The 27,379-nt window shown below is 43.2% G+C and overlaps 1 protein-coding gene across 4 annotated transcripts in view; it reads left to right on the plus strand.

The window, feature by feature from the left end:
* The window catches only part of KATNA1 (katanin catalytic subunit A1), a 66,242-nt gene continuing 38,863 nt past the window's right edge, over positions 1-27,379 (plus strand). Inside the window, exons 1-3 of one of the 4 annotated variants that reach the window (XM_050787159.1) lie at positions 1-70; positions 12,109-12,283; positions 18,665-18,822. In XM_050787159.1, coding sequence (XP_050643116.1) covers positions 12,122-12,283; positions 18,665-18,822 — 320 coding nt within the window. In that variant the 5' untranslated portion in view covers positions 1-70; positions 12,109-12,121. Of the gene's footprint in view, positions 79-230; positions 566-12,108; positions 12,284-18,664; positions 18,823-27,379 lie in introns of those variants that run through there. The other 3 variants (XM_050787160.1, XM_050787158.1, XM_050787161.1) reach the window with 3 other exon arrangements.

Here is a 27,379-nt window from a genome sequence, read left to right on the forward strand (position 1 = left end):
AAAACAGGATTTGTCATAAACGAATTGCTTGATCCTGGACATTCACCTCTAAAATAGACACCTGACCTCGGTGTGTGTGTGAGTGTGGTGAAAATCAAATGGGAGGGAAAGTGGGCAAGCACCTGAACAAGGTACAGAGGCGCGCGATGTAGTACTATAATACCATCTATACCAAGGTCTATACTATCCGTGGTCGCCGCCGCCGCGTCCGCCGGGAGGAGGTGCCAGACTGCGCACGCGCGCCCCCGAGCCCGGCCACACCCTCTTCCGCCGCTGCAGCCCAGCGTCCTCGCTCCCGGGGTGTTGCCCCGCGTGCGCCGGAGTCGCTGAGGTCGTCCCCGGCACCGGAAGTGACCCTGGCGGGTTTGTCTTCAAATTCTCGGCGAGCAGAAGCCGCGCCGGCAGGTGGTGGTGACGATTGAACTGGGCAGTACTGGGGCCGTGAGCGGAGAGCAAGGTGGGCTGGACTGGGTCAGGCCCTCCTTCCTCGCTGCCGGGACCTCCACTCGGCCAATACTCTGTGCCTGGCGTTGGGCGGTTTCCCGAGGAGCTTGGGCCGCCGCAGGTGAGTTTTCACTCTGGCGGTGCTCTGGGGACCCCGGATTTTCCAGGGCCGGGCGGGTGAGGGACTCGGGAGGCCCGCAGCGAGAACCCGCAGCGCAACCCTCCGTGAGCCTGCCTACCTGAGGTCTTAGGTCCTTGCTGTTGTCCCCGACAACTTGGCTTAGGTGACAGTCCCCCTACCTGAGGAATCCTGTCCGGCGGGGGACTTTTCGGGGGCTCTTGTCGATCCCGTCTTTTGGTCTGTGTCGTTAGCGAAGTCACCAGCCGAGAGTGTTTAGTCCTTCGCTTTTTTAACTGGTTCTCTCCGGAACCGGTTCACGCCCCCCACCCCGAAACCCTCACAGGTAAAAACCCCGATGGCCATGACATTGGGAGGCAACTCTCCTTAAAATTTGTTAGGTTAGAGTGATATTGTTGGGGATGTTATTTCTTATTTATTCTAGAGCGTGGCGTCCTCTGGAAGGCCTGTGGGCCTTTTGGTTTAGAGTTGGTACCTTTTAGAAAAGTTTTCCCTCGAAACATTAGTTTCATGTAAATGTGATGACAAAGTTAGAGACAGACGTAGATCCTGAAGTGCCTTATGGTGGATAATCTCAAGCTCTTATTTAATCAAAAATAGTTTCCTGCTATAACCGCGAAGGGTCGCTTTTATATTAGTTACTAACTTCCAACAGCACAGTGATGCTCTTTTCTCTTGAAAGCACTAATTTACGGCTTCCTCTTTGAAATTAGACGTTTAGTTATTGCTGAAAACATTCCCGATGTTTTAGAATGGGTGCAGTAGATCTTTGTCACGTAGTCACAATGATAGTCACCTTAGTAGATGTTAAGACAGATTCTTGAAATATTTTTACGGGCTTAAATGTCTCAATATAAAGCCCTGCTTTCTTTTCCAAAGGAGCTGGTTTTTGTTCTTTTTTTTTTTTTTTTTTTTTTTTTGAGACAGAGTCTTGGTCTGTCGCCAGGCTGGAGTGCAGTGGTGGCGCGACCTCGGCTCACTGCAAGCTCCGCCTCCCGGGTTCAAGGGATTCTCCTGCCTCAGCCTCCCAAGTAGCTGGGACTACAGGCGCGCTCCACCACGCCTGGCAAACTTTTTGTATTTTAGTAGAGATGGGGTTTCACCATCTTGGCCAGGCTGGTCTCGATTTCCTGACCTTGTGATCCGCTTGCCTAGGCCTCCCAAAGTGTTGGGATTACAGGCGTGAGCCCCTGCGCCCGTCCAGTTTTTGTTCTTATACCAAGAAATAGGAGCAAAACTCTGTTTTGTATTAACATTAACAACTTGTGGCCTGTAAATACCTTAAAAAAAAAAAAAAAAACCACCAAAAACAGGCAGTGCTGATCAACTTTCCAACATTCCTAGACTATGAAAAGCTGTATAAAGCTGCTTTATAGCATTAGTTATTCAAGAAGCGTTTACATTTTTATAGGTTCAGTACTAGGCATGCCATGTAGTCCACAAGGGATTCTCCACCTCATTTTAAACTGGTATCAAGATGCTGACAAATTTTGAGGATTAGAGAATCTTGTTGAATTAACTCTATTAACAACATTGTTGAATTTCTGTTGACAGTAGTTTGGATTTTTTTAGCCACTTGACTGTTTAAAAAAGATAGTATTATCACATAAATATGGTCAGTGTTGATAACATGATAGTAGATTTTGCTTGTGGTGTTTATCGATAAGCTTGAATATGACTTTTAAATTACATTTTAATAATTATACTCACTGATTTGTTTGTTTTGTTTAGGGTAAACTGAAAGTTTACTGTACAAATAGAGTGAACTTTATATGTACTTTTTTCCTGAACAAGTTTCTTTTTGGTATTTTTAAAAAATAGTGGTAACTGTCTTGTGCTTAAGTATTTATCATATGATGATTATAAAGGTAAGAAAAATGTATGCCATGATGTAATTGGTCATGGATCATTCATTTGTTGTGCCTATTCGTAATAATCAGTGGCTGACTGTAAGTTAGCATGTGGTTTCTTTCATATCCCAGACATGAACATTCTGAAAATTGCTTACCAGTGTATTGCCACTTTTGAAGTCACATACATTTGCTTTACTGAAATGCCTTCAGGAAGATGCATGATTGAGTTTCGTGATCTTTTTGTTTTAGGAAGTAAATTTCACAGATAGGTATTTTGAAAACATTTTCAGGCTTCCAACATTGCTGCTGATTTTTTAGTCTGTGTTTAATAATATTCTATGTTTGTCTCCTCTTACTAAGCAAAGGAAAAAAACTAACCTAGAATAAATAAGGTGATATCCCTTCTATTAAACTTCAAGGATTTCAAGGTCTAATTCTGTCTTGTTTTTGTCTTCAGTGCAATTCCTTGCAACTTAGTTGGTGTTCCTTTAATATTTCTTGAATGAATGACCCATGTACGTTATGTTAAAAAAAACTGCAAATAAGTGGAACCCAGCCTGAGTCCTTTAAAAATTAAATGGGTAAGGTATCCTCTTTAGGTGTGAAATAGGCAGGGCCCTGTATTTGTTGTTTAGAGAGAGAATAAGAATCTTAGAACTCAGATATTTGGATATTTTGCCTGTTCTTTTTCAGTCTCTTTGATCACTTCTTTTTCCTAATCCTAGAGGAGGAAAAAAAAAAATTTTCTCTGTGGAGACACAACACTGCATCACATACTATATTTGCTAGAAATTTTGCTGTAAAATTGGGATTTCAGTATTTTAAAAAATTTGATTTTGTCACTTGAGTTAAAATTTCACATTGCATCTTGCTCAGTTTAAGTTAATTTAGTCACTAGCTGACTCATAAATACTCAAGGCATGTAAGCAAAAGGGTGGTTCTGTTAGAATAATGTAAAGGAAAAACTTGCTATGAGATAAAGCAGGCATTGCGTATGGTTATCCTTCTCTCTAATAATCCGTGTAACCAAGAGCCTGAATTTTGGGGCAATCTCATCTTTATAAGTATTCTATTAATGTTGAACCAACAGTTTGTGTTTATAGTTCATAGTGCTTACACTGTGTCAGTCAGCTTTTTTTTCCTTTCTTTTTTTTTTTTTTTTTTTTTTTGAGACAGAGTCTCGCTCTGTCGCCCAGGCTGGAGTGCAGTGGAGCGATCTCAGCCCACTGAAACCTCCACCTCCCGGGTTCAAGCGATTCTCCCACCTCAGCCTCCCGAGTAGCTGGGACTACAGGTGCCTGCCACCACACCTGGCTAATTTTTTGTATTTTTAGTATAGATGGGGTTTCACCGTGTTAGCCAGGATGGTCTCAATCTCCTGACCTTGTGATCCGCTGGGATTACAGGCGTGAGCCACCGTGCCCAGCCAGCTGTTTTTTTTTCAAATAGATTCATTTCTTCAAATATTGCCAGATATTGTGCTAAATAGAGCCAGTTTCTAGTCTTCCTGCAGTAGAATTTTAGCAATGATAAAGATATATTGTTGAAAATTGGGAGAATTTCATAAATTTACAGTTGTAACATTCATTCGAGAAGGGTGGTTTGGGCTTAGAGAGTAATAAGGGGATGTGGAAAATTATTTTCGGCTAACATTTAGTGAACTAAGTGCTTTAATACTATTTTCTGCAAACACATTGTTTCTTTAATAATCAGGGATTTTTCAAGTCATTTGTTATTGTAGCCTTGGATTAGACTTTACATTCATGTTTGTTAGAAAATATCAATTCATTGGCTTCTAAAGAATTTTATCTGACTAGAAAGAGTTCAAAACATGGAACCTTTAAAGAAGGCTTAGAGGGACTTGTATGAGTTTTGGGCCATTGAATCATGGCCTTCAAGAAAAAAACAAGGACCACCTATATGTAAGTAACAACTTAATTTAAATTTATTTTTATTTAATTTAATTTTTTTTTTTTTTTTTTTTTTTTTTTTTTGAGACAGAGCCTTACTCTCTTACCCAGGCTGGAGCGCAGTGGCATGATCACAGTTCATTGCAGCTTTGACTTCCTGGGCTCAGGTCATCCTCCCACCTCAGCCTCCTGGTAGCTGGGACTACAGGCGCATCCCATCAGACTACAGGAGCGTCCCATCATGGCCAGCTAATTTTTTGTAATTTTTGTAGAGATAGGGTTTCACTATGTTGGCAAGGCTGGTCTCGAACTCCTGGGCTCAAGCGATTCTCCTGTCTTGGCACCCCAAAGTATTAGGATTACAGGCATGAACCACCGTGCCTGACTATTGTAGATTTTTTTAGTGGGAAAATGGGAAGAAAGATCTCCAGGGAGGCTATTATGGAAAAGAGGAAGAGAGGGAAAAGACAGGAAAGGCTTGACATCCAAGCTCATCTAGAACAACTGTATACTTTTAGCAGCAGGCCCCAGTTAAACTTTTCTAACACCCTTGACCAGACTAGGTGTCTCTGTAGGGCATGGATGACTTCAGGGCAGAAGTAATCACACAAGAATCAAGCTGTAATCCCAGCTTGGGATGAGCTGAGGATCAAGGAATGTGAACATGCTGAGGGTCAGGAACTGGACAAGGTTACAAACTCTTGGTAGTTACAGCAAAAACCTGGCCAGGCATGGTGGCTCACGCCTATAATCCTAGCACTTTGGGAGGCTAAGGTGGGCTGATTGCTTGAGCCCAGGAGTTCAAGACCAGCCTGGGCAACATGGTGAAATCCCTGTCTCTACAAAACATACCAAAAAAAAAAATTAACTGGCTGTGGTGGTACACATCTGTGGTCCCAGCTACTCAGGATCAGTTGAGCCCAGAAGATCAAGGCTGTAGTGAGCCATGATGGCGCCACTGCACTTTAGCCTGGGCTACAGAGTGAGACCCTGTCTCAAAAAAAAAAAAAAAAAAAAAAAAAAAAAGGACACTAGGCAGTATTCAGTCATTGGAAGATTGATTGAGATCTACATTTGAGGCCATGGTTCTAGGTACTAGAGAGACACCAGTAAATAACAGAGAGATATAGTCCTTGGCCTTTAGGATTTTATTAAGATAGAATGTCATCAGTGGTCATGAATCCAGGGAGGCAAGATTTAGGTCATAGGATTTTATTCCTTTTCTTTTGGAGCTCAGATGCCCAGTCTTGAGTTACTCATAGACCTTAGTTCATAGCTATATTGCTTCATAACAGATTATCCCAAAACTTGGTGACTTAAAACAACAGACATTTATTGTCTCTCACTGTTTTCACTGGGTCAGGAATTTGGGCATGACTTAACTGGATACTTTAGATTCAGGGTGTTTCTCAGAGCTGTGGTCAGGTATTGGCCAGGGCTATAGTCATCTCAAGGCTCTAGTGAGGAAGGATTCACTTTAGATCTCACTCACATGGTTGTTGGCAGGATTCAGTTCCTCGGGGGCTGTTGGACCAAGGGCCTCAGTTACTTACTGGTTGTTGGCCTGGAGCCTCCTTCAGCTCTTTGCCGTGTGAGCCTCTGCCCAGGCAGCTCACTGCGTGTAGCTGGTATTCCATTTGAGTGGGGTCAGCAAGAGACAGCAAACAAGATGGAAGTCATAGTCTAATCTCAGAAATGGTATTATGTTATTTGTTACAAGCACACATTCAAGGGGTAGTAATTATATAAGGGTACAGATACCAAGAGGCAAAGGTCATTGAGTGCCATCTTAGAGGCTCCCTATGATTATCCATGGATATAAGGCCCTTCTTCTCTTATATTTATTTTTTGTTTCTCTCCTACTTGTCATAAGCAATTTCTCCACTCATATATTTTCCTCCTCACCTTCCATAGACTTTCTAATATATTTAAGGTACTTTCTTGGGTATGTATGCATGCTTTAAAAATGAGTATTTTATATAGCATATGTATTTTTAATTTATAAAATGACATTGGGATTTAGATCTTGTTCTATGTCTGAGACTCTTTTTTTTTACCCAACCTTGTATTTTGATGATCTATCCATGTTGCTATATGTAAATTTTATTCATTGCTTCTATCTGCTACATGGTACTCTGTGGTCTGTATCCACCATATTTCCCCTAGCAGGGAATAAATAGATTGACGCTACTTGATTTCTCAAAGATTTCTGTCATTAATGTCCAAAACCAAGTTCCTTTATGGATCTGTATGAGACTTTCTCTGGAAGATTTACACAAGAATGGGATTGCTGGGTCACGGGGTGTATATATACATATATATATGTGTGTGTATGTACATATATGTATACATGCATACATAATTTCCCCAAGTACTGCCAGATTGCACTCCAAAATGACTATGCCAGTTTATGCCTGCAAATTGATGTAAAGGTTTCCTTTTTCCCAAATCCTTGCCAATACTTAGTATTATTGCACTTACTTTTGAGTCTGGTGAATAAAAGAGGTCTCTTGGCCGGTCGCATAGGCTCACACCTGTAATCCTAGCACTTTGGGAGGCCCAGGCCGGCAGATCACAAGGTCAAGAGATTGAGACCATCCTGGCCAACATAGTGAAACCCCTTCTCTACTAAAAATACAAAAATTTAGCTGGGTGTGGTGGCGAGCACCTGTAGTCCTAGCTACTTGGGAGGCTGAGGCAGGAGAATTGCTTGAACCTGGGAGGCAGAGGTTGCAGTGAGCCGAGACTACACCAGTGTACTCCAGCCTGGGCAGCAGAGACTCTGTCTCCAAAAAAAAAATAAATAAAAAATAATAAAAAGAGGTTTCTCATGGCTTCGGTTTGTATTTATTGGTCACTTCTGTCTGTGCTTGTTCGCCATTTGGGTTTCCCTTCTGTGAATTGTCCCTTATACTCTTTCCTCATTTTCTTGTGAGGTACGTTTGTCCATTAATGTGAGGAATTACAATGATAGATTTTCTGATCTTAAGTCATCCTTGCATTTCTGGGATAAACCCTTCTTGATCATGGGGTGTGTGTGTCGATGCATTGTAGGTAAACTAATATTAGGATTTCCATGTTCATAAGTGAAATGGGTCTTGTGTTCTTATTCAATTAATTGAGATGATTTCAGCCTCATAAAAAAGAGTTGCTCAGCTTTTCTCTTGTTTTCTGGATCAACTTTTATGTGGTTGAAATTATTTCTGTTTAGAAGCTCAGTTAAAAAAAACCCTGAGGCCAGACCGGGTGTGGTGGCTCATGCCTATAATCCCAGCACTTTGGAAGGTTGAGGTGGGCAGATCACCTGAGGTCGGGAGTTCAAGACCAGCCTGACCAACATGGAGAAACCCTGTCACTACTAAAAATACAAAATTAGCCAGGCGTGGTGGCGCATGCCTGTAATCCCAGCTACTCGGGAGCCTGAGGCAGGAGAATCGCTTGAACCCGGGAGGCGGAGGTTGCGGTGAGCTGAGATTGTACCACTGCACTCCAGCCTGTGCAACAAGAGCAAAAACTCCGTCTCAAAGAAAAAAAAACAAAAACAAAAACAACAACAACAAAAATACAAACCCGAGGCCAGGCGTGGTGGTTCATGCCTGTAATCCCAGCACTTTGGGAGGCCGAGGTAGGCGGATCATGAGGTCAGGAGATCGAGACCAACCTGGCCAACATGGTGAAACCCCATCTCTGCTAAAATACAAAAAATTAGCTGGGTGTGGTGGTGCGTGGCTGTAGTCCCAGCCACACGGGAGGCTGAGGCAGGGAAATCACTTGAACCCGGGAAGCGGAGGTTGCAGTGAGCTGAGATTGCGCCACTGCACTCTAGCCTGGCAGCACAGTGAGACTCCGTCTCAAAAAAAAGAAGAAAAACCCAAAAAACAAAAAACCCCACCATACTTACAGAAATCATCTGGACCTGGAGCTTTTTCTTTTCTTTTTTTTTTTAATGTTTCCTTGAGACACAGTCTCACTGTGTCTATGTTGCCCAGGCTGGAGTACAGTGGCACTATCTTGGCTTACTGTAGCTTTGACCTCCCCAGGCTCAGGTAATCCTCCTACCTCAGCCTCCCGAGTAGCTGGGACTACAGGCACACACCACTATGCTCTGCTAATTTTTGTGCTTTTTGTAGAGATGGGGTTTTGCCGTGTTGCCCAGGCGGGTCTTGAACTCCTAAGCTCAAGCAGTCCTCCTGCCTCAGCCTCCCAAAGTGCTGGGATTACAGGCATGAGCCACCGTGCCTGGCTGAGACCACTTTTAAGAGCTGCTGTGTCGACGTCTCTTTTTTCATCAGCTCCTCACTCTATCCAGGTCTAGATTGGCCCTGAAATACTTGCTATCTCTGTCTGGTATTGGGCTGGCACTGCTGTTTTTCTGGCTGATGGTGGGATAGGGCTAGAGTGAGCAAAGATTGGCCAGTGCAATGAAAATCAGAAAGGATGCAGCTAGAAAACAAGCTATGAAATACACTTATCTAGATACCCCACTGACACACAAAAGAAGTAAAAAAAAACAGTCTTGTTTTCTTTATACTTATATGTCTTCTCAACTTTACTGTGATCTTTCATGATTTCTTCACCTTTTTAGTCCTCTAGGCTTGAAACTTCATTCATTTTCAACTTTTTCTCCACACAGTGAGTTCCTGAGTAATCTCAGCATTTCTTTCACCACAGTGTTTCTAATTTGTTTCTTTTTACTCCCATAGCCACATCCCTAATCCAAATTATTACTCCCCAAAAGCATGTAAATCTTTCCAGCCTTGAACTTCACCATGTGATTTACAGTTGATAGTCATTGTGAACATTAACAAAGCTCACATTTATCAGGCATCTGCTTCTAATGCTTTATATCCACATCCATATATCCATATCCTACTACGTGCATTTTTAAAAATTGCTTTCTTATTTTTTTTTTTATTTTTTGAGACGGAGTCTTGCTCTGTTGCCCAGACTGGAGTGCAGTGGTGCGACCTCAGCTCACTACAAGCTCCGCCTCCTGGGTTCACGCCATTCTCCTGCCTCAGCCTCCTGAGTAGCTGGGACTACAGGCGCCTGCCACCACACCCGGCTAATTTTTTGTATTTTTAGTAGAGACGGGGTTTCACTGCATTAGCCGGGATGGTCTCGATCTCTTGACTTCGTGATCCACCTACCTCGGCCTCCCAAAGTGCTGGGATTACAGGTGTAAGCCACTGTGCCCAGCCAAAAATGTTTTCTCGAGACACAGTCTCACTCTGTCTCTGTTGCCCAGGCTAGAGTACAGTGGCACTATCTCAGCTTACTGTAGCTTTGACTTCCCCAGGCTCAGGTAATCCTCCCATGTCAGCCTCTCGAGTAGGTGGGACTACAGGCGCACACCACCATGCTCTGCTAATTTTTGTATTTTTTGTAGAGATGGGGTTTTGCCATGTTGCCCAGGCTGGTCTTGAACTCCTAGGTTTAAAGGTTGGATTAGGTTCTCATATATAGAAAGTTTCATGGCAGATACTTTGTTGAAGACCTACTATTTGTCAAGTAGTATGCTTGGTACTTTTTTTTTTTTTTTTTTTTTTTGAGACAGAGTCTCACTCTGCTGCCCAGGCTGGAGTGCAGTGGCTGGATCTCAGCTCACTGCAAGCTCCGCCTCCTGGGTTTACCGCATTCTCCTGCCTCAGCCTCCCGAGTAGCTGGGACTACAGGTGCTGCCACCACGCCCAGCTAGTTTTTTGTATTTTTTTAGTAGAGACGGGGTTTCACCGTGTTAGCCAGGATGGTCTCGATCTCCTGACCTTGTGATCTGCCCGTCTCGGCCTCCCAAAGTGCTGGGATTACAGGCTTGAGCCACCGCGCCCGGCCGCTTGGTACTTTAAATAGTCTTTTATTGTTTGTAGCATAACTCCTGAAAGTAGTTGCTATGACAGTTCTACAGATACTAAAACAGGCTTAGAAAAAAGTTTAGGGACTCGACTAAGGTGGCAGAATTACAATTCTAGCCAAGATTTTTCTGACTTCAAAATACATATGCCTTCTGCTAATCCACACTGCTTCAAAAAATGTATCTAATATTCACTATTCATTCTGCAGATGTTTATTTTATTTATTTATTTTTTTTTTTTGGAGACGGAGTCTCGCTCTGTTGCCCAGGCTGGAGTGCAGTGGCCGGATCTCAGCTCACTGCAAGCTCCGCCTCCCGGGTCTACGCCATTCTCCTGCCTCAGCCTCCCGAGTAGCTGGGACTACAGGCGCCCGCCACCTCGCCCGGCTAGTTTTTTGTATTTTTTAGTAGAGACAGGGTTTCACTGTGTTAGCCAGGATGGTCTCGATCTCCTGACCTCGTGATCCGCCCGTCTCGGCCTCCCAAAGTGCTGGGATTACAGGCTTGAGCCACCGCACCCGGCTCTGCAGATGTTTAATAAGATGTGTGTCATGCAAGGATCATATAGTCTCACACCTTTCAGATGCAAATCCTACTGTCAGATAACAGTCTAATAGAGATAAGACATATAGAAACTATAATTTGAAGTAGACAGTGTCTTGGGATGAAAGTCACAGTAAAGTGCAGGGGACTTCAGAGGAGGGAGAGTTTTTTTTGAACTGAGGAGTTCAGGGGGTAGACATACTAGGAAAACTGCCTTCTGAGCTGGGCTTTGACAATTGGGAGGGTTTGAATGTGGGAACTTTTTAAAAACAATATTTTAATTGTTTGTTTGTTTGTTTGTGTTTTGAGACAGTCTCACTCTGTTGCCAGGCTGGAGTGCTGTGGCATGATCTTGGCTCACTGCAACCTCCGACTCCCTGGTTCAAGCAATTCTCCTGCCTCAGCCTCCTGAGTAGCTGTGATTACAGGCACGTGCCACCATGCCCAGCTAATTTTTGTATTTTTAGTAGAGACCGAGTTTCACCATGTTGGCCAGGATGGTCTTGATCTCCTGACCTCATCATCCACCCGCCTCAGCCTCCCAAAATGCTGGGATTACAGGCATGAGCCACCGCGCCTGGCCTGTTTGTTTGTTTGTTTGAAACAGTCTTGCTCCGTCTCCCAGGCTGGAGTACAGTGACGCGATCTTGACCTATTGCAACCTCTGCTACCCTGGTTCAAGCGATTCTCGTTTCTCAGCCTCCCAAGTAGTTGGGACTATAGGCATGTGCCACCATGCCCAGCTAATTTTTACATTTTAGTAGAGACAGGGTTTCTCCATGTTGGCCAGGCTAGTCTTGAACTCCTGGACTGAAATGAGCTGCCTGCCTTGGCTTCCTAAATAAAATACTTCTTTGAGGCCAGGCACGGTGGCTCATGCCTGTAATCCCAGCACTTTGGGAGACCAAGGTGGCGGGCAGATCACCTGGGAGACCAAGGCAGCAGGCAGATCACCTGAGGTTAGGAGTTCAAGACCAGCCTGGCCAACGTGGTGAAACCCCGTCTCTACAAAAATACAAAAAAAAATTAGCTGAGCATGATGGTGGGTGCCTATAACCCCAACTACTTGGGAGGCTGAGGTGGGAGAATCACTTGAACCCGGGAGGCGAAGGTTGCATTGAGCCGAGATCATGCCATTGCACTCCAGCCTGGGAGACAGAGCGAGACTCCGTCTCAAAAAAAAAAAAAAAAAAAAAAACTTTCTTTGAAGGAGTGGAAATAGCATGAGCACACATACAGAAATGGGAAGTGTGGTATGTATGATTGTGAGTTTCTTGAGGGAACACTGGAAAGTATTTTTTAATAACTATACTTATTTTTAAGAGACATGTAAACCTCAAGTGTTTCTTTTTTTCTTCTTCTTTTTAGCTTACAGTTGAGCATGAGTCTTCTTATGATTAGTGAGAATGTAAAATTGGCTCGTGAATATGCATTGCTGGGAAACTATGACTCTGCGATGGTCTATTATCAGGGAGTTCTTGACCAAATGAACAAGTATCTGTACTCAGTCAAAGATACATACCTCCAGCAAAAATGGCAACAGGTGAGAATAATGGCTACTGTGTGTTTTAATGGCTTAAGTACTAGGAAGAGAAAATTTAGATCAGATGTCAATGCTATATGTAGTTACATGTTAAGACTGTATGGCTGGGCACAGTGGCTCACGCCTGTAATCCCAGCACTTGGGGAGGCTGAGGCGGGCAGATCACAAGGTCAGGAGATCGAGACCATCCTGGCTAACACGGTGAAACCCTGTCTCTACTAAAAATACAAAAAATTAGCCAGGTGTGGCGGCGGGTGCCTGTAGTCCCAGCTACTTGGGAGGCTGAGGCAGGAGGATGGTGTGAACCTAGGAGGTGGAGCTTGCAGTGAGCTGAGATCCCACCACTGCACTCCAGCCTGGGCGACAGAGCAAGACTCTGTCTCAAAAAAAAAAAAAAAAGACTGTATGACTACCGAGCACAGTACACAGTGGCTCACTCCTGTAATCCTAACACTTTGGGAAGCCAAAGCAGAAGGATCACTTGAGGCCAGGAGTTCAAGTCCAGCCTAGACAACATAGCACGACTTCATCTCTACAAAAATAAAACAATTAGCCAGATGTGGAGGTGCATGCCTGTAGTCCTAGCTACTAGGGAGGATCACTTGAGCCTGGGAGGTTGAGGCTGCAGTGAGCTATGCTTGTACCACTACACTCCAGCCTGGGCAACAGAGCTAGACCTTGTCTCAAAAATAAAAAACAACACAAAACATAAGTATTTGAGTTATTACACAGATTTCTATATAATATTACTTGAAACTTTATTAATAATCACTTTCACCATCAGCAGTATTATGAGTTCTACTTAACTCTAATTGCTGGAATCTAATAAGAGAGTTTTTTTGTTTGTTTTTTCTCGAGACAGAGTTTTGCTCTTGTCATCCAGGGTGGAGTGCAGTGGCGCGATCTCGACTCACGGCAACCTTCACCTCCCAGGTTCAAGCCTCCTGAGTAGCTGGGATTACGGGCGCCTGCCTCCACACCCAGCTAATTTTTGTGTTTTTGGTAGAGACGGGGTGTCACCATGTTGGCCAGGCTGGTCTCGAACTCCTGACCTCAGGTAATCTGTCCGCCTTGGCCTCCCAAAATGCTGGGATTACAGGCATGAGCCACTGCGCCCCCACGAGTTTCTTAAAAGAATGGTTTTGACATTTTTTGTTCAGATTTTTACTTGGTAAAAATAGAGTAGACTTTATTAAGCCATTGTCGAAACTGTAAATGGCTTGTGAATCTCACAGGCATCATATATATATATTTTTAATTTTTGAGAGAGGTTCTTGCTCTCTTGCCCAGGAGGGAGTGCAGTGGTACGGTCTGCAGCCATGACCTCCCAGGCTCAAACAATCCTCCCATTCAGCCTCCTGAGTGGGAGAAACCACACCACACATGTGCCGCACTGTGACCTGCTAATTTTTAAATTTTTTGGTAGAGATGGGATCTCCCTGTTTCCCAGGCTGGTTTCAAACTCGTAGACTAAAGTGATCCTCCCACCTCAGCCTCCCTGAGTGGTGGGACAGGTGTGAGCCACCACACCCAGCCTCATATTCCTTGTATAACAGAACTTTATAAAGCAGATTATGGTTGAATCCCATTGAGAAATTTCAGTTACTGAGGACCAACAGAAATTTTAAATTGGAAATTGTGTAACTTACAGGTCCAGTGGAGGGTGGCATTTATAACAAGGCTCAACTATGTCACAAGAGGAAAAAAATGTTAAGAAAATAATAGTCTTGCCGGGCGTGGTGGCTCACACCTGTAATCCCAGCACTTTGGGAGGCTGAGGTGAGCTGATCTCCTGAGGTCAGGAGTTCAAGACCAGCCTGACCAACGTGGTGAAACCCCATCTCTACTAAAATACAAAAAAATTAGTTGGGTGTAGTGGCGGGTGCCTGTAATCGCAGCTACTTGGGAGGCTGAGGTGGGAGAATCTCTTGAAGCCAGGAGGTGGAGGTTGTAGTGAGCCGAGATTGTGCCATTGCACTCCAGCCTGGCAACAGAGCGAGGCTCTGCCTCAAAAAAAAAAAAAAAAAAAAAAGTAATAGTCTTTTTGAGCTGATCTTCTAGATAGAATATTATACCTCAGATTTTACTGAGCTGGTTTTTAAATATTGTTCAATATTTGTCCTTAATTTTTTTGAGAGAAATAGCCTATCTCTTTGAACTTAATCTATTTCCCTATATCTGTCCCTCCATATCCTTTACTGTATCCATATAATTACCAGAAGGGGCAAATATTTTATTTTATTAATCTTTTATTTATTTATTTTTTATAGACATGGCATCTCACTATGTTATTCAGGCTGGTCTTGAACTCCTGGACTCAAATGATCCTCTTGCCTCAGCCTCACAAAGTGCTAGGATTATAGGCGTGAGTCACCATGCTCGGCCTAGAAAATATTTTATTTCATAAGGAGTCTTAAGGTTGTCAGTGAAGGACTTTCAGACCTTTTGTTGTTGGCCACAACAAAAGGTACTTAGACTTAAGTACCTTTAAACAAAAGCTACTTAAGTCTAAGCTTTTGTTTAAAGGTACTTAAGATTAAATCATTTAAGTTATAAAACAAAACATTATCATCTTCAATTTCATTTCAATATTATATATATAGTTTTTTTTTTTTACCATTTTCTTTTTTTTTTTTTTTTTTTTGAGACGGATTTTCTCACTTGTTGCCCAGGCTGGAGTGCAATGGTGTAGTCTCAGCTCACTGCAGCCTCCACCTCCTGGGTTCAAGTGATTCTCCTGCCTCAGACTCCCGAGTAGCTGGGATTACAGGAGCCTGCCACCACACCCAGCTAATTTTTGTATTTTTAGTAGAGACAGGGTTTCACCTTGTAGCCAGGCTAGTCTTGAACTCCTAACCTCAGGTGATCCGCTTGCCTTGGCCTCCCAAAGTGCTGGGATTGCAAGCATGAGCCACCATGCCCGTCCTACCATTTTCTTATTATGGTAAAATATACGTAACACTTTACTGTTTTTTTTTTCTTTTTTTTTGAGATGGAGTCTCACTCTCTTGCCCAGGCTGGAGTGCAGTGGCGCAATCTCTGCTCACTGCAACCTCCGCCTCCCGGGTTCAAGTGATTCTCCTGCCCCAGCCTCCTGAGTAGCTGAAATTATAGGTGTGCGCCACCACACCCAGCTAATTTTTGTGTACTTTCGGTAGAGACAGGGTTTTTGCCATGTTGGCTAGGCTGGTCTGGAACTACTGACTTCAGGTGATCCGCCTGCCTCAGCCTCCCAAAGTACTGAGATTACAGATGTGAGCCACTGCATCTGGCCTTGGCCATTTTTTTTTTTTTTTTTTTTTTTTTTTTTTTTTTTGAGACGGAGTCTCTCGCTTTGTCGCCCAGGCTGGAGTGCAGTGGCCGGATCTCAGCTCACTGCAAGCTCCGCCTCCCGGGTTTACGCCATTCTCCTGCCTCAGCCTCCCGAGTAGCTGGGACTACAGGCGCCCACCACCTCGCCCGGCTAGTTTTTTGTATTTTTAGTAGAGACGGGGTTTCACCATATTAGCCAGGATGGTCTCGATCTCCTGACCTCGTGATCCGCCCGTCTCGGCCTCCCAAAGTGCTGGGATTACAGGCTTGAGCCACCGCGCCCAGCCTTGGCCATTTTTAAATATACAACTCAGTGGCATTAAATACATATATAATGTACAGCCGTCACCATAGTTTTTAGGCTGAGTTAAGACCCATTACTATAATACAGTTGAATCAAAACTATATATAGGTTTTTGAGGGTTTTTTTGAGGCAGGGTCTCAGGCTGTTGCCCAGGCTGGAATACAGTGGTGCAGTCATGGCTCACTGCAGCCTTAACTTCCCAGGCTCAAGCAATCCTCCCATCCAGCCTCCGGAGCAGCTGGGACCACAGGCACAAACCAACATGTCTGGTTTATTTATTTATTTATTTATTTTTTTTGAGACGGAGTCTTGCTCTGTCGCCCAAGCTGGAGTGCAGTGGCGCGATCCTGGCTCACTGCAAGCTCCGCCTCCTGGGTTTACGCCATTCTCCTGCCCCAGCCTCCCGAGTAGCTGGGACTACAGGCACCTGCCACTGCGCCCGGCTCATTTTTTTTGTATTTTTAGTAGAGACGGGGTTTCACCGTGGTCTCGATCTCCTGACCTTGTGATCCGCCCGCCTCGGCCTCCCAAAGTGCTGGGATTACAGGCGTGAGCCACCGCGCCCGGCCATGTCTGGTTTATTATTATTATTTTTTTTAGAGATGGGGTATTGCCATGTTGCCCAGGCTTAGTTTTTAAATTGCGTCAAGATTCCTTTTCTCTTTTATTTTTGAGTTGGAGCCTTACTCTCAAAACTAGGGCCATTTCACTACATTCCAGACTGGATGACAGAATGAAACCCTATCTCTAAAAAATATTTAAAAAAAAAAAAAAAAAGACTGCTTTTAAAAAAATACCTTTGTTGCATATGAATTGAGACCTTTTTAGTCTGTAGGTTGTGACCCATTAGTCATAAAATTAGTATATTCTGATCAGTGTTGTTTTCATTTTTTAGAAATTATTTACTGATAGATAATAGTTGTACATATCTTGGGCATACGCATTATATTTTGTTTCCTATATACAATATTTAATTATCAAATCAGGGTAATTGGGATTATTCAGCATTTACAAAGTTAATTAAATAGCATAAAAGTTATCAAAGTAGGGCTGGGCATGGTGGCTGACGCCTGTAATCCCAGCACTTTGGGAGGCTGAGGTGGGAGGATGGCTTGAACCCGGGAGTTTGAGGTTATGGTGAGCTATGATCGTGCCACTGCAGTACAGCCTGGGCAGCAGAATGAAAACTTGTCTCTAAGAAATAACAATAAAGTTTGACAAAAATGAAACTTTCACAAGTTGTGCTTTGATGGTTTTTTTTTTCCCCTTGGGCTCAAGCAATTCTCTCACCTCAGCCTCTCAAGTAGGCAGGACTACAGGCATGGGCCACCATGCCCAGCTAATTATTCTTGTAGAACTTTAAAGTTATGCCTGACTTTTCAGTTTGTTATTCAATTTGTTTTGTTTTGTTTTGTTTTGTTTTTTTGAGATGGAGTCTCGCTCTGTTGCCCAGGCTGGAGTAATGGCATGATCTCAGCTCACTGCAACCTCTGCCTTGTGGGTTCAAGCAATTTTTCTGCCTCAGCCTCCCAAGTAGCTGGGATTCCAGGTGCCCGCCACCACACTCAGCTAATTTTTTTTTTTTTAGTAGAGGTGGGGTTTCACCATTTTGGCCAGGCTGGTCTTGAACGCCTGACCTCAGGTGATCTGCCTCCTTGGCCTCCCAAAGTGTTGAGATTACAGGTGTGAGCCACTGTGCCCAGCCTATTATGCAACTTATTTATTTATTTATTTATTTATTTATTTGAGCCAAAGTTTCACTCTTGTTGCCCAGGCTGGAGTGCAATGGCGTGATCTCCAGCTCACCACAACCTCCGCCTCCGGGGTTCAAACAATTCTCCTGCCTCAGCCTCCCGAGTAGCTGGGATTACATACATGTGCCAGCATACCCGGCTATGCAATTTAAATAAGAATGTAAATTAGTAGTAGTATTTAATTAGCCTGGATTTTTTTTTTGAGACAGAGTCTTGCTGTGTTGCCCAGGCTGGAATGCAGTGGCGCAATCTTGGCTCTCTGCAACCTCCACCTCCTGGGCTCAAGCAATTCTCCTGCCTCAGTCTCCCAAGTAGCTGGGACTATAGGCGCTTGCCCCATGCCCGGCTAATTTTTTGCATTTTTAGTAGAGATGGGGTTTTACCATATTGGCCAGGCTTGTCTCAAACTCCTGAGCTCAAGTGATCCGTCCGCCTCAGTTTCCTAAAGTGCTGGGATTACAGGCATGAGCCACCATTCCCAGCCTATCCTGGATGTTTAATTCATTTTATCAGAATTAGTTTTGCAATTGAGGGCCCGGCACAGTGGCTCATGCCTGTAATCTCAGCACTTTGGGAGGCCTAGGCGGGTGGATCACGAGGTCAGGAAATCAGGACCTTCCTGGCTAACATGGTGAAACCCTGTCTCTACTAAAAATACAAAAAATTAGCCGGGCGTGGTGGCAGGCGCCTGTAGTCCCAGCTACTCAGGAGGCTGAGGCAGGAGAATGGCGTGAACTCGGGAGGAGGAGCTTGCAGTGAGCAGAGGAGTGACCACGCCACTGCACTGGTGACAGAGCGAGACTCTATCTCCAAAAAAAAAAAAAAATTTGCAGTTGAAAACATAAATTTAATGAACTGTTTTTAAAATTTCGATAGAATATCTTGATGTGGTTTACTGGAAATCTGATATCAAAATGGAGTTTTCTAACATCTCTAATAAATGGCCCTCATTTAATTTTGGCAGTGATATATTATAGAAATTTAAAGATGCTTCTTCTTCTTTGAAATCAGGTTTGGCAGGAAATAAATGTGGAAGCTAAACATGTTAAAGATATCATGAAAACACTAGAGAGCTTTAAACTAGACAGCACTCCCTTGAAGGCAGCACAGCATGACCTTCCAGCTTCTGAGGGAGAAGTCTGGTCCATGCCTGTACCTGTTGAACGAAGGTAAGTGGAGACCTTTTAAGAAACCAGTTAGCCCAAGAAGCTTATAGCATTGATTATATCTAGGAGGAGGATGGGGTGGCTGAGAGACAGGAATGGGAGGGAGTTTTCTTTACTGAATGTTCACTCTTTTATAACTCACTGGTCTTGAACCTTGTGCCTTTTTGACCTATTTCAAAAAATAAGATTTCGGTAGGAATAATTTAAAAATACGCTTTTGTGAATGACCTTAAAGTGGTAGAGACAGTGTTATCTTGTGGAAGGAGAATGGGGTTAGGAATTGAAATATTCAGGCTCTGTGTCTGTCTTTGCCACTCTCTGTAGCTTTGGGAAAATAATAGAACCTTTCCAGGCCTCAGATTTTTCTTTTTTTTTCTTTTTTTTGTTTTTTTAGACGGAGTCTTACACTGTCAGGAGACTGGAGTGCAGTGTTGCGATCTCAGCTCACTGCAACCTCCGCCTCCCGGGTTCAAGCGACTCCCCTGCCTCAGCCTCCTGAGCAGCTGGGACTACAGGCATGCATCACCATGCCTGGCTAATTTTTTTGTATTTTAGTAGAGACGGGGTTTCACCATGTTGGCCAGGCTGGTCTTGATCTCCTCACCTCGTGCTTCGCCTGGCCTCAGCCTCCCAAAGTGCTGGGATTACAGGCCTGAGCCACCGTGCCCGGCCAGGCCTCAGATTTTTCTTATGCAAAGAGAGGAAGTTAGACTAACAGTGGTTCTCAAACAGGAATCACAGAATATTTCTTTTCATCAAGCTGTAACACTGCTAAAATTAAAAAAAAAAAACAAAGGGCTTTTTAATTCATAGAGAACAGTAAAAATAAAATGTTCTGAATTTTAGGGTTTTCTCTGGCTTTTTTTCCCCCAACTTCCTACTACCAAGTGCCAGCAAAGGAACAACTAGTGATGCTGATATTTACTGAAGTACTGTAACTAGCCAATCATGCATAGTTTTACTGCATATTTTTTAACTGACAAATGTGCAGGTGGATGTTATCTACTTCATTCACATGATAGATTTTCTAATTTGTATTATAGATTTAAATATTGACTGTGTCATGCCTTTCTAGAAAGAACACTTATGACTTCCCGGGTTCATTGCCCGTTAACCTTGCATTAAGATGTTGCCCAGATGGTTTTCAGTTTTAACATTTTGTCATTGCAACTCTGATTTCTTGTTTTTTTTTTTTTTTTAAGACTAGTTAAGTGCAGTAGTGAGAAGGTGGGGAAGAGTAGAACAAAGAGTTTGATCTGTAACTGACTGTGAACAATCAATTGAGATAACTCACTGCCTTTGAACCAGGCTTGGTTGTATTTTATTTTATTTATTTATTTTTTGAGACGGAGTCTCACTCTGTCTCCCGGGCTGGAGTGCAGTGGCATGATCTCAGCTCACTGCAACCTCTGCCTCCTGGGTTCAAGCAAGTCTCCTGCCTCAACTCCCCAAGTAGCTGGAATTACAGGCGCCCGCCACCACGCCCAACTAATTTTTTGTATTTTTAGTAGAGATGGGGTTTCACCATGTTGGCCAGGCAGGTCTCGAACTCCTGACCTCGTGATTCGCCCACCTTGGCCTCCCAAAGTGCTGGGATTACAGGCGTGAGCCCCTACACCCGGCCTGGTTGTATTTTATAATATAGGTGCTGGATTATACATCCACAGTGTTCTGAACTATTTTAAGCTATAAGTGTTATTTTATTTATTTGTTACAATAAGCCTTCCAAATAAGTCATATTTTCCCCATATTTCAGATAAGACAGCTGAGGTACAATAAGGTTGAGTAACTTTTCCCCACTATCACAAAACCAATAACTGGTAGAGCTAGGATTTGAACCTATACATATTGTGTTTTATAATAATGATTACAAAGCTGGCACTCTCTGCTATAGCAGTCCTAACAATCTCTAATTAAAAATGTGGATTTAGGGACATCACTCCCAGAGAGTCTGATACAGTAGACAGCAGGTAGAACTCAGGAATCCACAGGTGATTCTGATGTAGGTGGTTGCTAGGTCACATTTTGAGAAGACCCATACCTTCATGTTCTTGACATTTAAAATCAATTGATGAGTATTGATTATTTCTTAGCCACTTTTTTTATTTTTATTTTTTTGAGACGGAGTCTTGCTCTCTCGCCCAGGCTAGAGTGCAGTGGCACGATCTTGGGTCACTGCAACCTCCACCTCCTGGTTCAAGCAATTCTTCTGTCTCTGCCTCCCAAGTAGCTGGAATTACAGGCATGTGCCACCACGCTGGCTAATTTTTGTATTTTTAGTAGAGTTGGGGTTTCACCATGTTGGCCAGGCTGGTCTTGAACTCCTGACCTCAGGTGCTCCACCCGCCGTGGCCTCCCAAAGTGCTGGGATTACAAGCGTGAGCCACCACACCCAGCTGCCACTTTTATTTTCTTAATCTTCACATAAAAGGACTGTACTAGTGTTCTGTTACTGACTCCTGATATCCTTTGGCGATTTGCTAAATTTTTCCCATGCCTCATAAGCACTTTCACATAATTACATTTTCTGTTATATTACGTAATAGTTCACTAAAACACAGTAACTCATTAAAGAAAAATAGAAAAATTCATAGAAGTAGGGGGAAAATCACACAGTCATCCTAGTTTGTTTTCTTCGGTTCTTTTATGCATTATTTTCATAGTTGTAGTTGTGCTATATCCATAATTTACAACATTGTACCCTCTTTTAAGAAAAATCCTAATAATAGTCAACAATCATTGCATATTACTGTGTGCCAGGTACTGTGTTTGTTGTTTTACATGTATTATTTAATTCTCAAAACCACCTTAGAAGGTAGGTACTAATTTTTTTAGCCCCAATTTCTGATGAGGATAAGCTAAGATAGATTAAATAATTTGCTCTTCATATTTTAAACATTTATGATTTATAAACCATGTCAGATCTTTTTCCCTGCAGTTTTTTAAGAGTTATTTGCCACTGTTCTGACTGGTATGTAACCTATATAATTAACCATGCTCTTAGTGTTTTTTCCTGCTTTTTTCATTATTATAAATAAAGTTGCAGTGAATAGTTGTGAGTAAAAATTTTTCCACATTTATAATGTTTTCCCCTAATTTCAGAAGTAGAACTAATAGATGAGTCAAGTTGTGTTTTTGCTTTTTTCTGTTAATTTGTTTTATTCTTATTTACTTGCTCTTTTCTTTTCTCCTTCTGGAGAATCATCACTTGGGTCTTGTATTAGTCTGCTTGGGCTACCATAACAAAATACCATACACTGGGTGGCTTAAACACAGAACTTTGCTTATCACACTTCTGGAGGCTGGGAAGTCCAAGATCAAGATGTGGCCAATTTGGTTTCAGGTGAGGGCTCTCTTCCTGAGCAGACAGCCACTGTCTCTCTGTGTGCTCACATGGCAGAGAGAGTGAGTGAGCTCTTTGGTGTCTTTTATAAGGACATTAATCATGTCACATCAGGGACTCTTACTTCCTTACTCCTAATAGTCATATTGGGCATTGGGGCTTTAACATATGAATTTTGGGAAGGACACAAACATTCAACCTCTAACAGTACTATAACTCTTCTCAGTTATTGGTAAGATCTTTCCAACAAATAGATGTTCCCAGTGGGAAATCAGTTGATTCTGAATTTAGTGAAGTATTTGGTCACCTCAGTCTCACAAGCAGAGAGGCAGGATTTCCTCTGAGGGGTGGTGGGAAGTTAAGCCCTAAATTTGGCTGTTCCTTCTTATTTTTTCTTGCTTTCTTCAGTATCGTTTTCTGTTCCTGATTTTGAATGCTCTAGATTACTGTTAAGTTTTCCTTTTTGACTTTATTTGTGGCATCTGTTTCTTCCTGTAATTTATTTGTTTCCTTAACTGGATCTTTTAAGATTCTTTTTATTTTTCTATTAGTCTTCATTTGTACTCACGCTTAAGAGAGTTTTTTGTTTTTTTTTTTTTTTTTTGAGACGGAGTCTTGCTCTGTTGCCCAGGCTGGAGTGCAGTGGCACAATCTCGACTCACTGCAACCTCTGCCTCCCAGGTTCAAGCGATTCTCCTGCCTCAGCCTTCCATGTAGCTGGGACTACAGGTGTGTGCCACCACGCCTGGCTAATTTTTGTATTATTAGTAGAGACGGGGTTTCACCAGTTGGCCAGGCTGGTTTCGAACTCCTGACCTCGTGATCCGCCCACCTCTGCCTCCCAAAGTGCTGGGATGACAGGCATGAGCCACTGGTACCTGGCCGAGAGTCATTCTTTCTTCACCTATGTTGGTGATTCTAACCTTATCATCACCTAAATTTTAGTACCATTAAAGAACAGATTCAACTGATCCAGTATTCGCTTCTAGAACGGTACACAAAAAATTGAGTACATGGAGGTTTGTTGAAGCCTTATGTAGAAAAAGTTAGACATAGCTTAAATGCCACTATGTGATTCTTTTCAAATGTCTTTTAACAGTCAGCTGATGTCCCTAAGATATCTTCCCATCTCACAGAATAAAACCCAGAGTTTTCATGTCTTTCAAGCTCTATGAGACCTGGTTCCCCGCAGCCTCTGGGACCTAAGTTCTTACAGCTCTCTCCCTCAGGCACTGTGCTGTGGCCTTGAATGAGCCAAGGCCACAAATGCTTCACTCCTTTCACCTGCCTTTCCCTCAGCTCCAGTGCTGAATGGCCTGTTCCCTTCTTTCATTTAGCTCTCTACCTAATTGTCACCTCAGAAAGTCTGTCTCTGACTACACCACCTAAAAACCATCCTGCGTGATCCCGTAGCCCCTTGCCCCTCTTTTTTGTTTTTGAAACAGAGTCTTGCTCTGTCACCCAGGCTGGAGTGCAGTAGTGCATCTCAGCTCACTGTAGCCTCCACCTCTTGGGTCCAAGCAATTCTCATGCCTCAGCCTCCTGAGTAGCTGGAATAATTACCCAGCTAATTTTTTTTTTTTTTTTTTTTTTTTGAGATGGAGTCTCACTCTGTCATCTAGGCTGGAATGCAGTGGTGTAATCTTGGCTCACTGCAACCTCCGTCTCCCAGGTTCAAGCGATTCTCCTGCCTTAGCCTCCCAAGTAGCTGGGATTACAGGCATGCACCACCACGCCCAGCTCATTTTCTTGTATTTTTAGTAGAGACAGGATTTCACCATGTTTGCCAGGCTGGTCTCGAACTCCTGATCTCAAGTGATCCGTCCGCCTGGTCTTGAACTCCTGACCTCAAGTGATCTGCCTGCCTTGGCCTCCCAAAGTGCTGGGATTTCATGCGTGAGCCACCATGGCCAGCCAAATTTTTGTATTTTTGGTAGAGATGGGGTTTCTCCATGTTGGCCAGTCTGATCTCAAACTCCTGACCTCAAGTGATCCACCTGCCTCAGCCTCCCAAAGTGCTGGGATTACAGGCATGAGCCACCATGCCTGGCCCCCTTCTTTATTCTTCTTGATAGCACTTAATATTACCGGGTACTGTTTGATGCACCTCTCATACACACACATACACACACACGTATGTAAGTCTATGACAGTAAGGGTTTTTGTTGAAATTATTATTATTATTTTTTAAGATGGAGTCTCACTCTGTTGCCCAGGCTGGAGTGCAGTGGCATGACCTCGGCTCACTGCAACCTCCGCCTCCCGGATTCAGGCGATTCTTCTGCCTCAGCTTTCCAAGTAGCTGGGATTACAGGTGCCTGCCACCACACCAGGCTAATTTTTGTATTTTTAGTAGTGACCAGGTTTCACCATGTTGGCCAGGCTGGTCTTGAACTCCTGACTTCAGGTGATCCACCTGCCTTGGCCTCCGAAAGTACTGGAATTACAGGCGTGAGCCACTGCACCTGGCCTGAAATTATTTTTACATTGTTTTTTGAATGACTGAATGGCTAGCAATAAGAAGTAGATGAAATGGCACATTTTATGTAATTGACTACCATCCAGTCATTTATGAGGTTTGTTATTGGAAATGTCTCAAAGTATAATAAGGAGAGAAAAATACAAGAGTGTATGTGTGTATAATGGTTCTGATTTTGTTTAAATGAAAGATAACTACAAGAAATAGACTAATATGTTAATTGGTTAATTCTGGATAGTGGAGTTACAGGCAACTTTTTAATTCTTTATATAGTTGTCTCTCATTATCTGTGGAGAATTGGTTCTAGGACCCTCACAGATACCAAAATCCATGGATACTCAAGTCCCTTATATAAGATGGTGTATATTTGTTTATATTGAGATGGTGTATTGCTCTGTTGCCCAGGCTGGAGTGCAGTGGTGTGATCTTGGCTCACTGCAATCTCTGCCTCCTGGTTCAAGCAGTTCTCCTGCCTCAGCCTCCCAAGTAGTTGGGACTACAGGCCTGTGCCACCATGTCCAGCTCATTTTTTTTTTTTTCCTGAGACGGAGTCTTACTCTGTCGTCCAGACTGAAATGCAGTGGTGCAATCTTGGCTGACTGCAACCTCTGCCTCCCGGGTTCAAGCAATTCTCCTGCCTCAGCCTCCCGAGTAGCTGGGATTACAGGCGCATGCCACCACACCCAGCTAATTTTTGTATTTTTAGTTGAGATGGGGTTTCACCATGTTAGCCAGGCTGATCTCAGACTGGCTGGTCTCGAACTGCTGACCTCGTGATCCGCCTGCCTCAGCCTCCCACATTGCTAGGATTACAGGCGTGAGCCACTGCGCCCGGCTTTTTTTGGTAAGAGGCGGGGTTTTGCCATGTTGGCCAAGCTGGTCTTGAACTTCTGACCTCAGGTGATCTGCTTGCATCGGTCTCCCAAATTGCTGGGATTACAGGCGTGAGCCGCCGCATCCAACCAGATGGTGTATATTTGCACATAACCTGCACACATCCTCCTGTATATTTTAAATCATATATGGATTACTTGTAACACCTAATACAATGTAAATGTTATATAAATAGTTGTTTCACTGTATTATATAGAGAATAATGACAAAAAAAGTTTGTACATGTTCAGTACCAACTCAACCATCTTTATTTTCAAAATATTTTTCATTGGCAGTTGATTGACTCAGCATTGCGGAATCTGCGGATATGGAAGGCCAACTATACTTTATTATATGTCAGTGTCTATTTTGTATTATTTCTGTAGCAAAGGGAAAAATACATACACAGAAATATTTCCTGAATCCAAAATTAAACCCCCATCATTGCTTCACATACACGTTGGTTTGGCATTATCATCCTCCCAAATTCTCATTCTCAACTTTCCAGTCTCGCTCTGTCACCCAGGCTGCAGTGCAGTGGCGTGAGCTCGACTCACTGCAACCTCCGCCTCCTGGGTTCAAGCGATTCTCATGCCTCAGCCTTCCAAGTAGCTGAGATTACAAGTGCACAGCACCATGCCCATCTAATTTTTGTATTTTTAGTAGAGACAGGGTTTTGCCATGTTGGCCAGGCTGGTCTTGAACTCCTGACCTCAGGTGATCCACCTGTCTTGGCCTCCCACAGTGCTGGGATTACAGGCGTGAGCCACCACACCCAGCCTAGGAGTGTCTTTTCTTTCTTTCTTTCTTTCTTTCTTTCTTTCTTTCTTTTTTTTTTTTTTTTTTTTTTTGAGACAGTCGAGGTCTGTTTCCCAGGCTGGAGTACAGTGGCACAATCTCGGTTCACTGCAACCTCTGCCTCCCAGGTTCAAGTGATTCTCCTGCCTCAGCCTCCTGAGTAACTGGGATTACTGGTGCATGCCACCACACCCAGCTAATTTTTTGTATTTTTAGTAGAGATGGAGTTTTACCATGTTGGCCAGTCTGGTCTCGAACTCCTGGCCTCAAGTGATCTGCCCACTTCAGCCTCCCAAAGTGCTGGGATTACAGGTGTGACCACCGTGCCCGGCCAGGAGTGTCTTTACTAATAGTATGTCTCTGAGACTCTTCTCATTGTTACTGCCTTAAACTAGGCCCTCATCTCGTGTCTCAGGAACATTTGTAATCACAAACATCTCACTGCTTTCTGTGTTTTCTTTAGCAGTATATCATGTTCAGTATTAGACTAATATTTCTAAAATGTTTTCAGTGGATCCTTGTTAGCAGTTAGCTAAAAGCTAAGCCTCTTGAACTGGTATTTGTATCTTCTGTGTACCGAACCATTTCTGTTCAGTATTATTGCTTAATGTTCAGCATTATATGTTAGACTGGTGTCTTTATAATCCTTTACATAGATTAAGCTCATTTTTGTTTCTTTGCTTTTCTTTATTGATGTTCTGTCTATAATTGTACCCTCTTGTTTAGTTCAACTCCTGCATTTCCAGTCCCAGTTTATTTTCTGTCTCCATGAGGCCATTCCCATTGCCATAGCACTAGGTCTGTTTCACACCTTCTGGTATACATGCCTAGCTTTACACAGCTTCTGTCTGTTTAACTATACTGTGGTTTATTTGAGAATAGGACTCCTTTTTTTTGTTTGTTTTCCCCGTTGTAAATGGCTGCAACCAAATCTGGGAGCAGAGTAGGATCCTAACGGATATTTGAGAAGTCTGAATCCTGCTACAGAAATAAGGATGAAATGAGAACTGACACAGGGGCTCACTCCTGTAGTCCCAGCTCTTTGGGAGGCCAAGATGGGAAGATCG

The sequence above is a fragment of the Macaca thibetana genome, chromosome 4, assembly GCF_024542745.1.
Source record: "Macaca thibetana thibetana isolate TM-01 chromosome 4, ASM2454274v1, whole genome shotgun sequence".
In the NCBI taxonomy this organism is placed as follows: Eukaryota; Metazoa; Chordata; class Mammalia; order Primates; family Cercopithecidae; genus Macaca; species Macaca thibetana.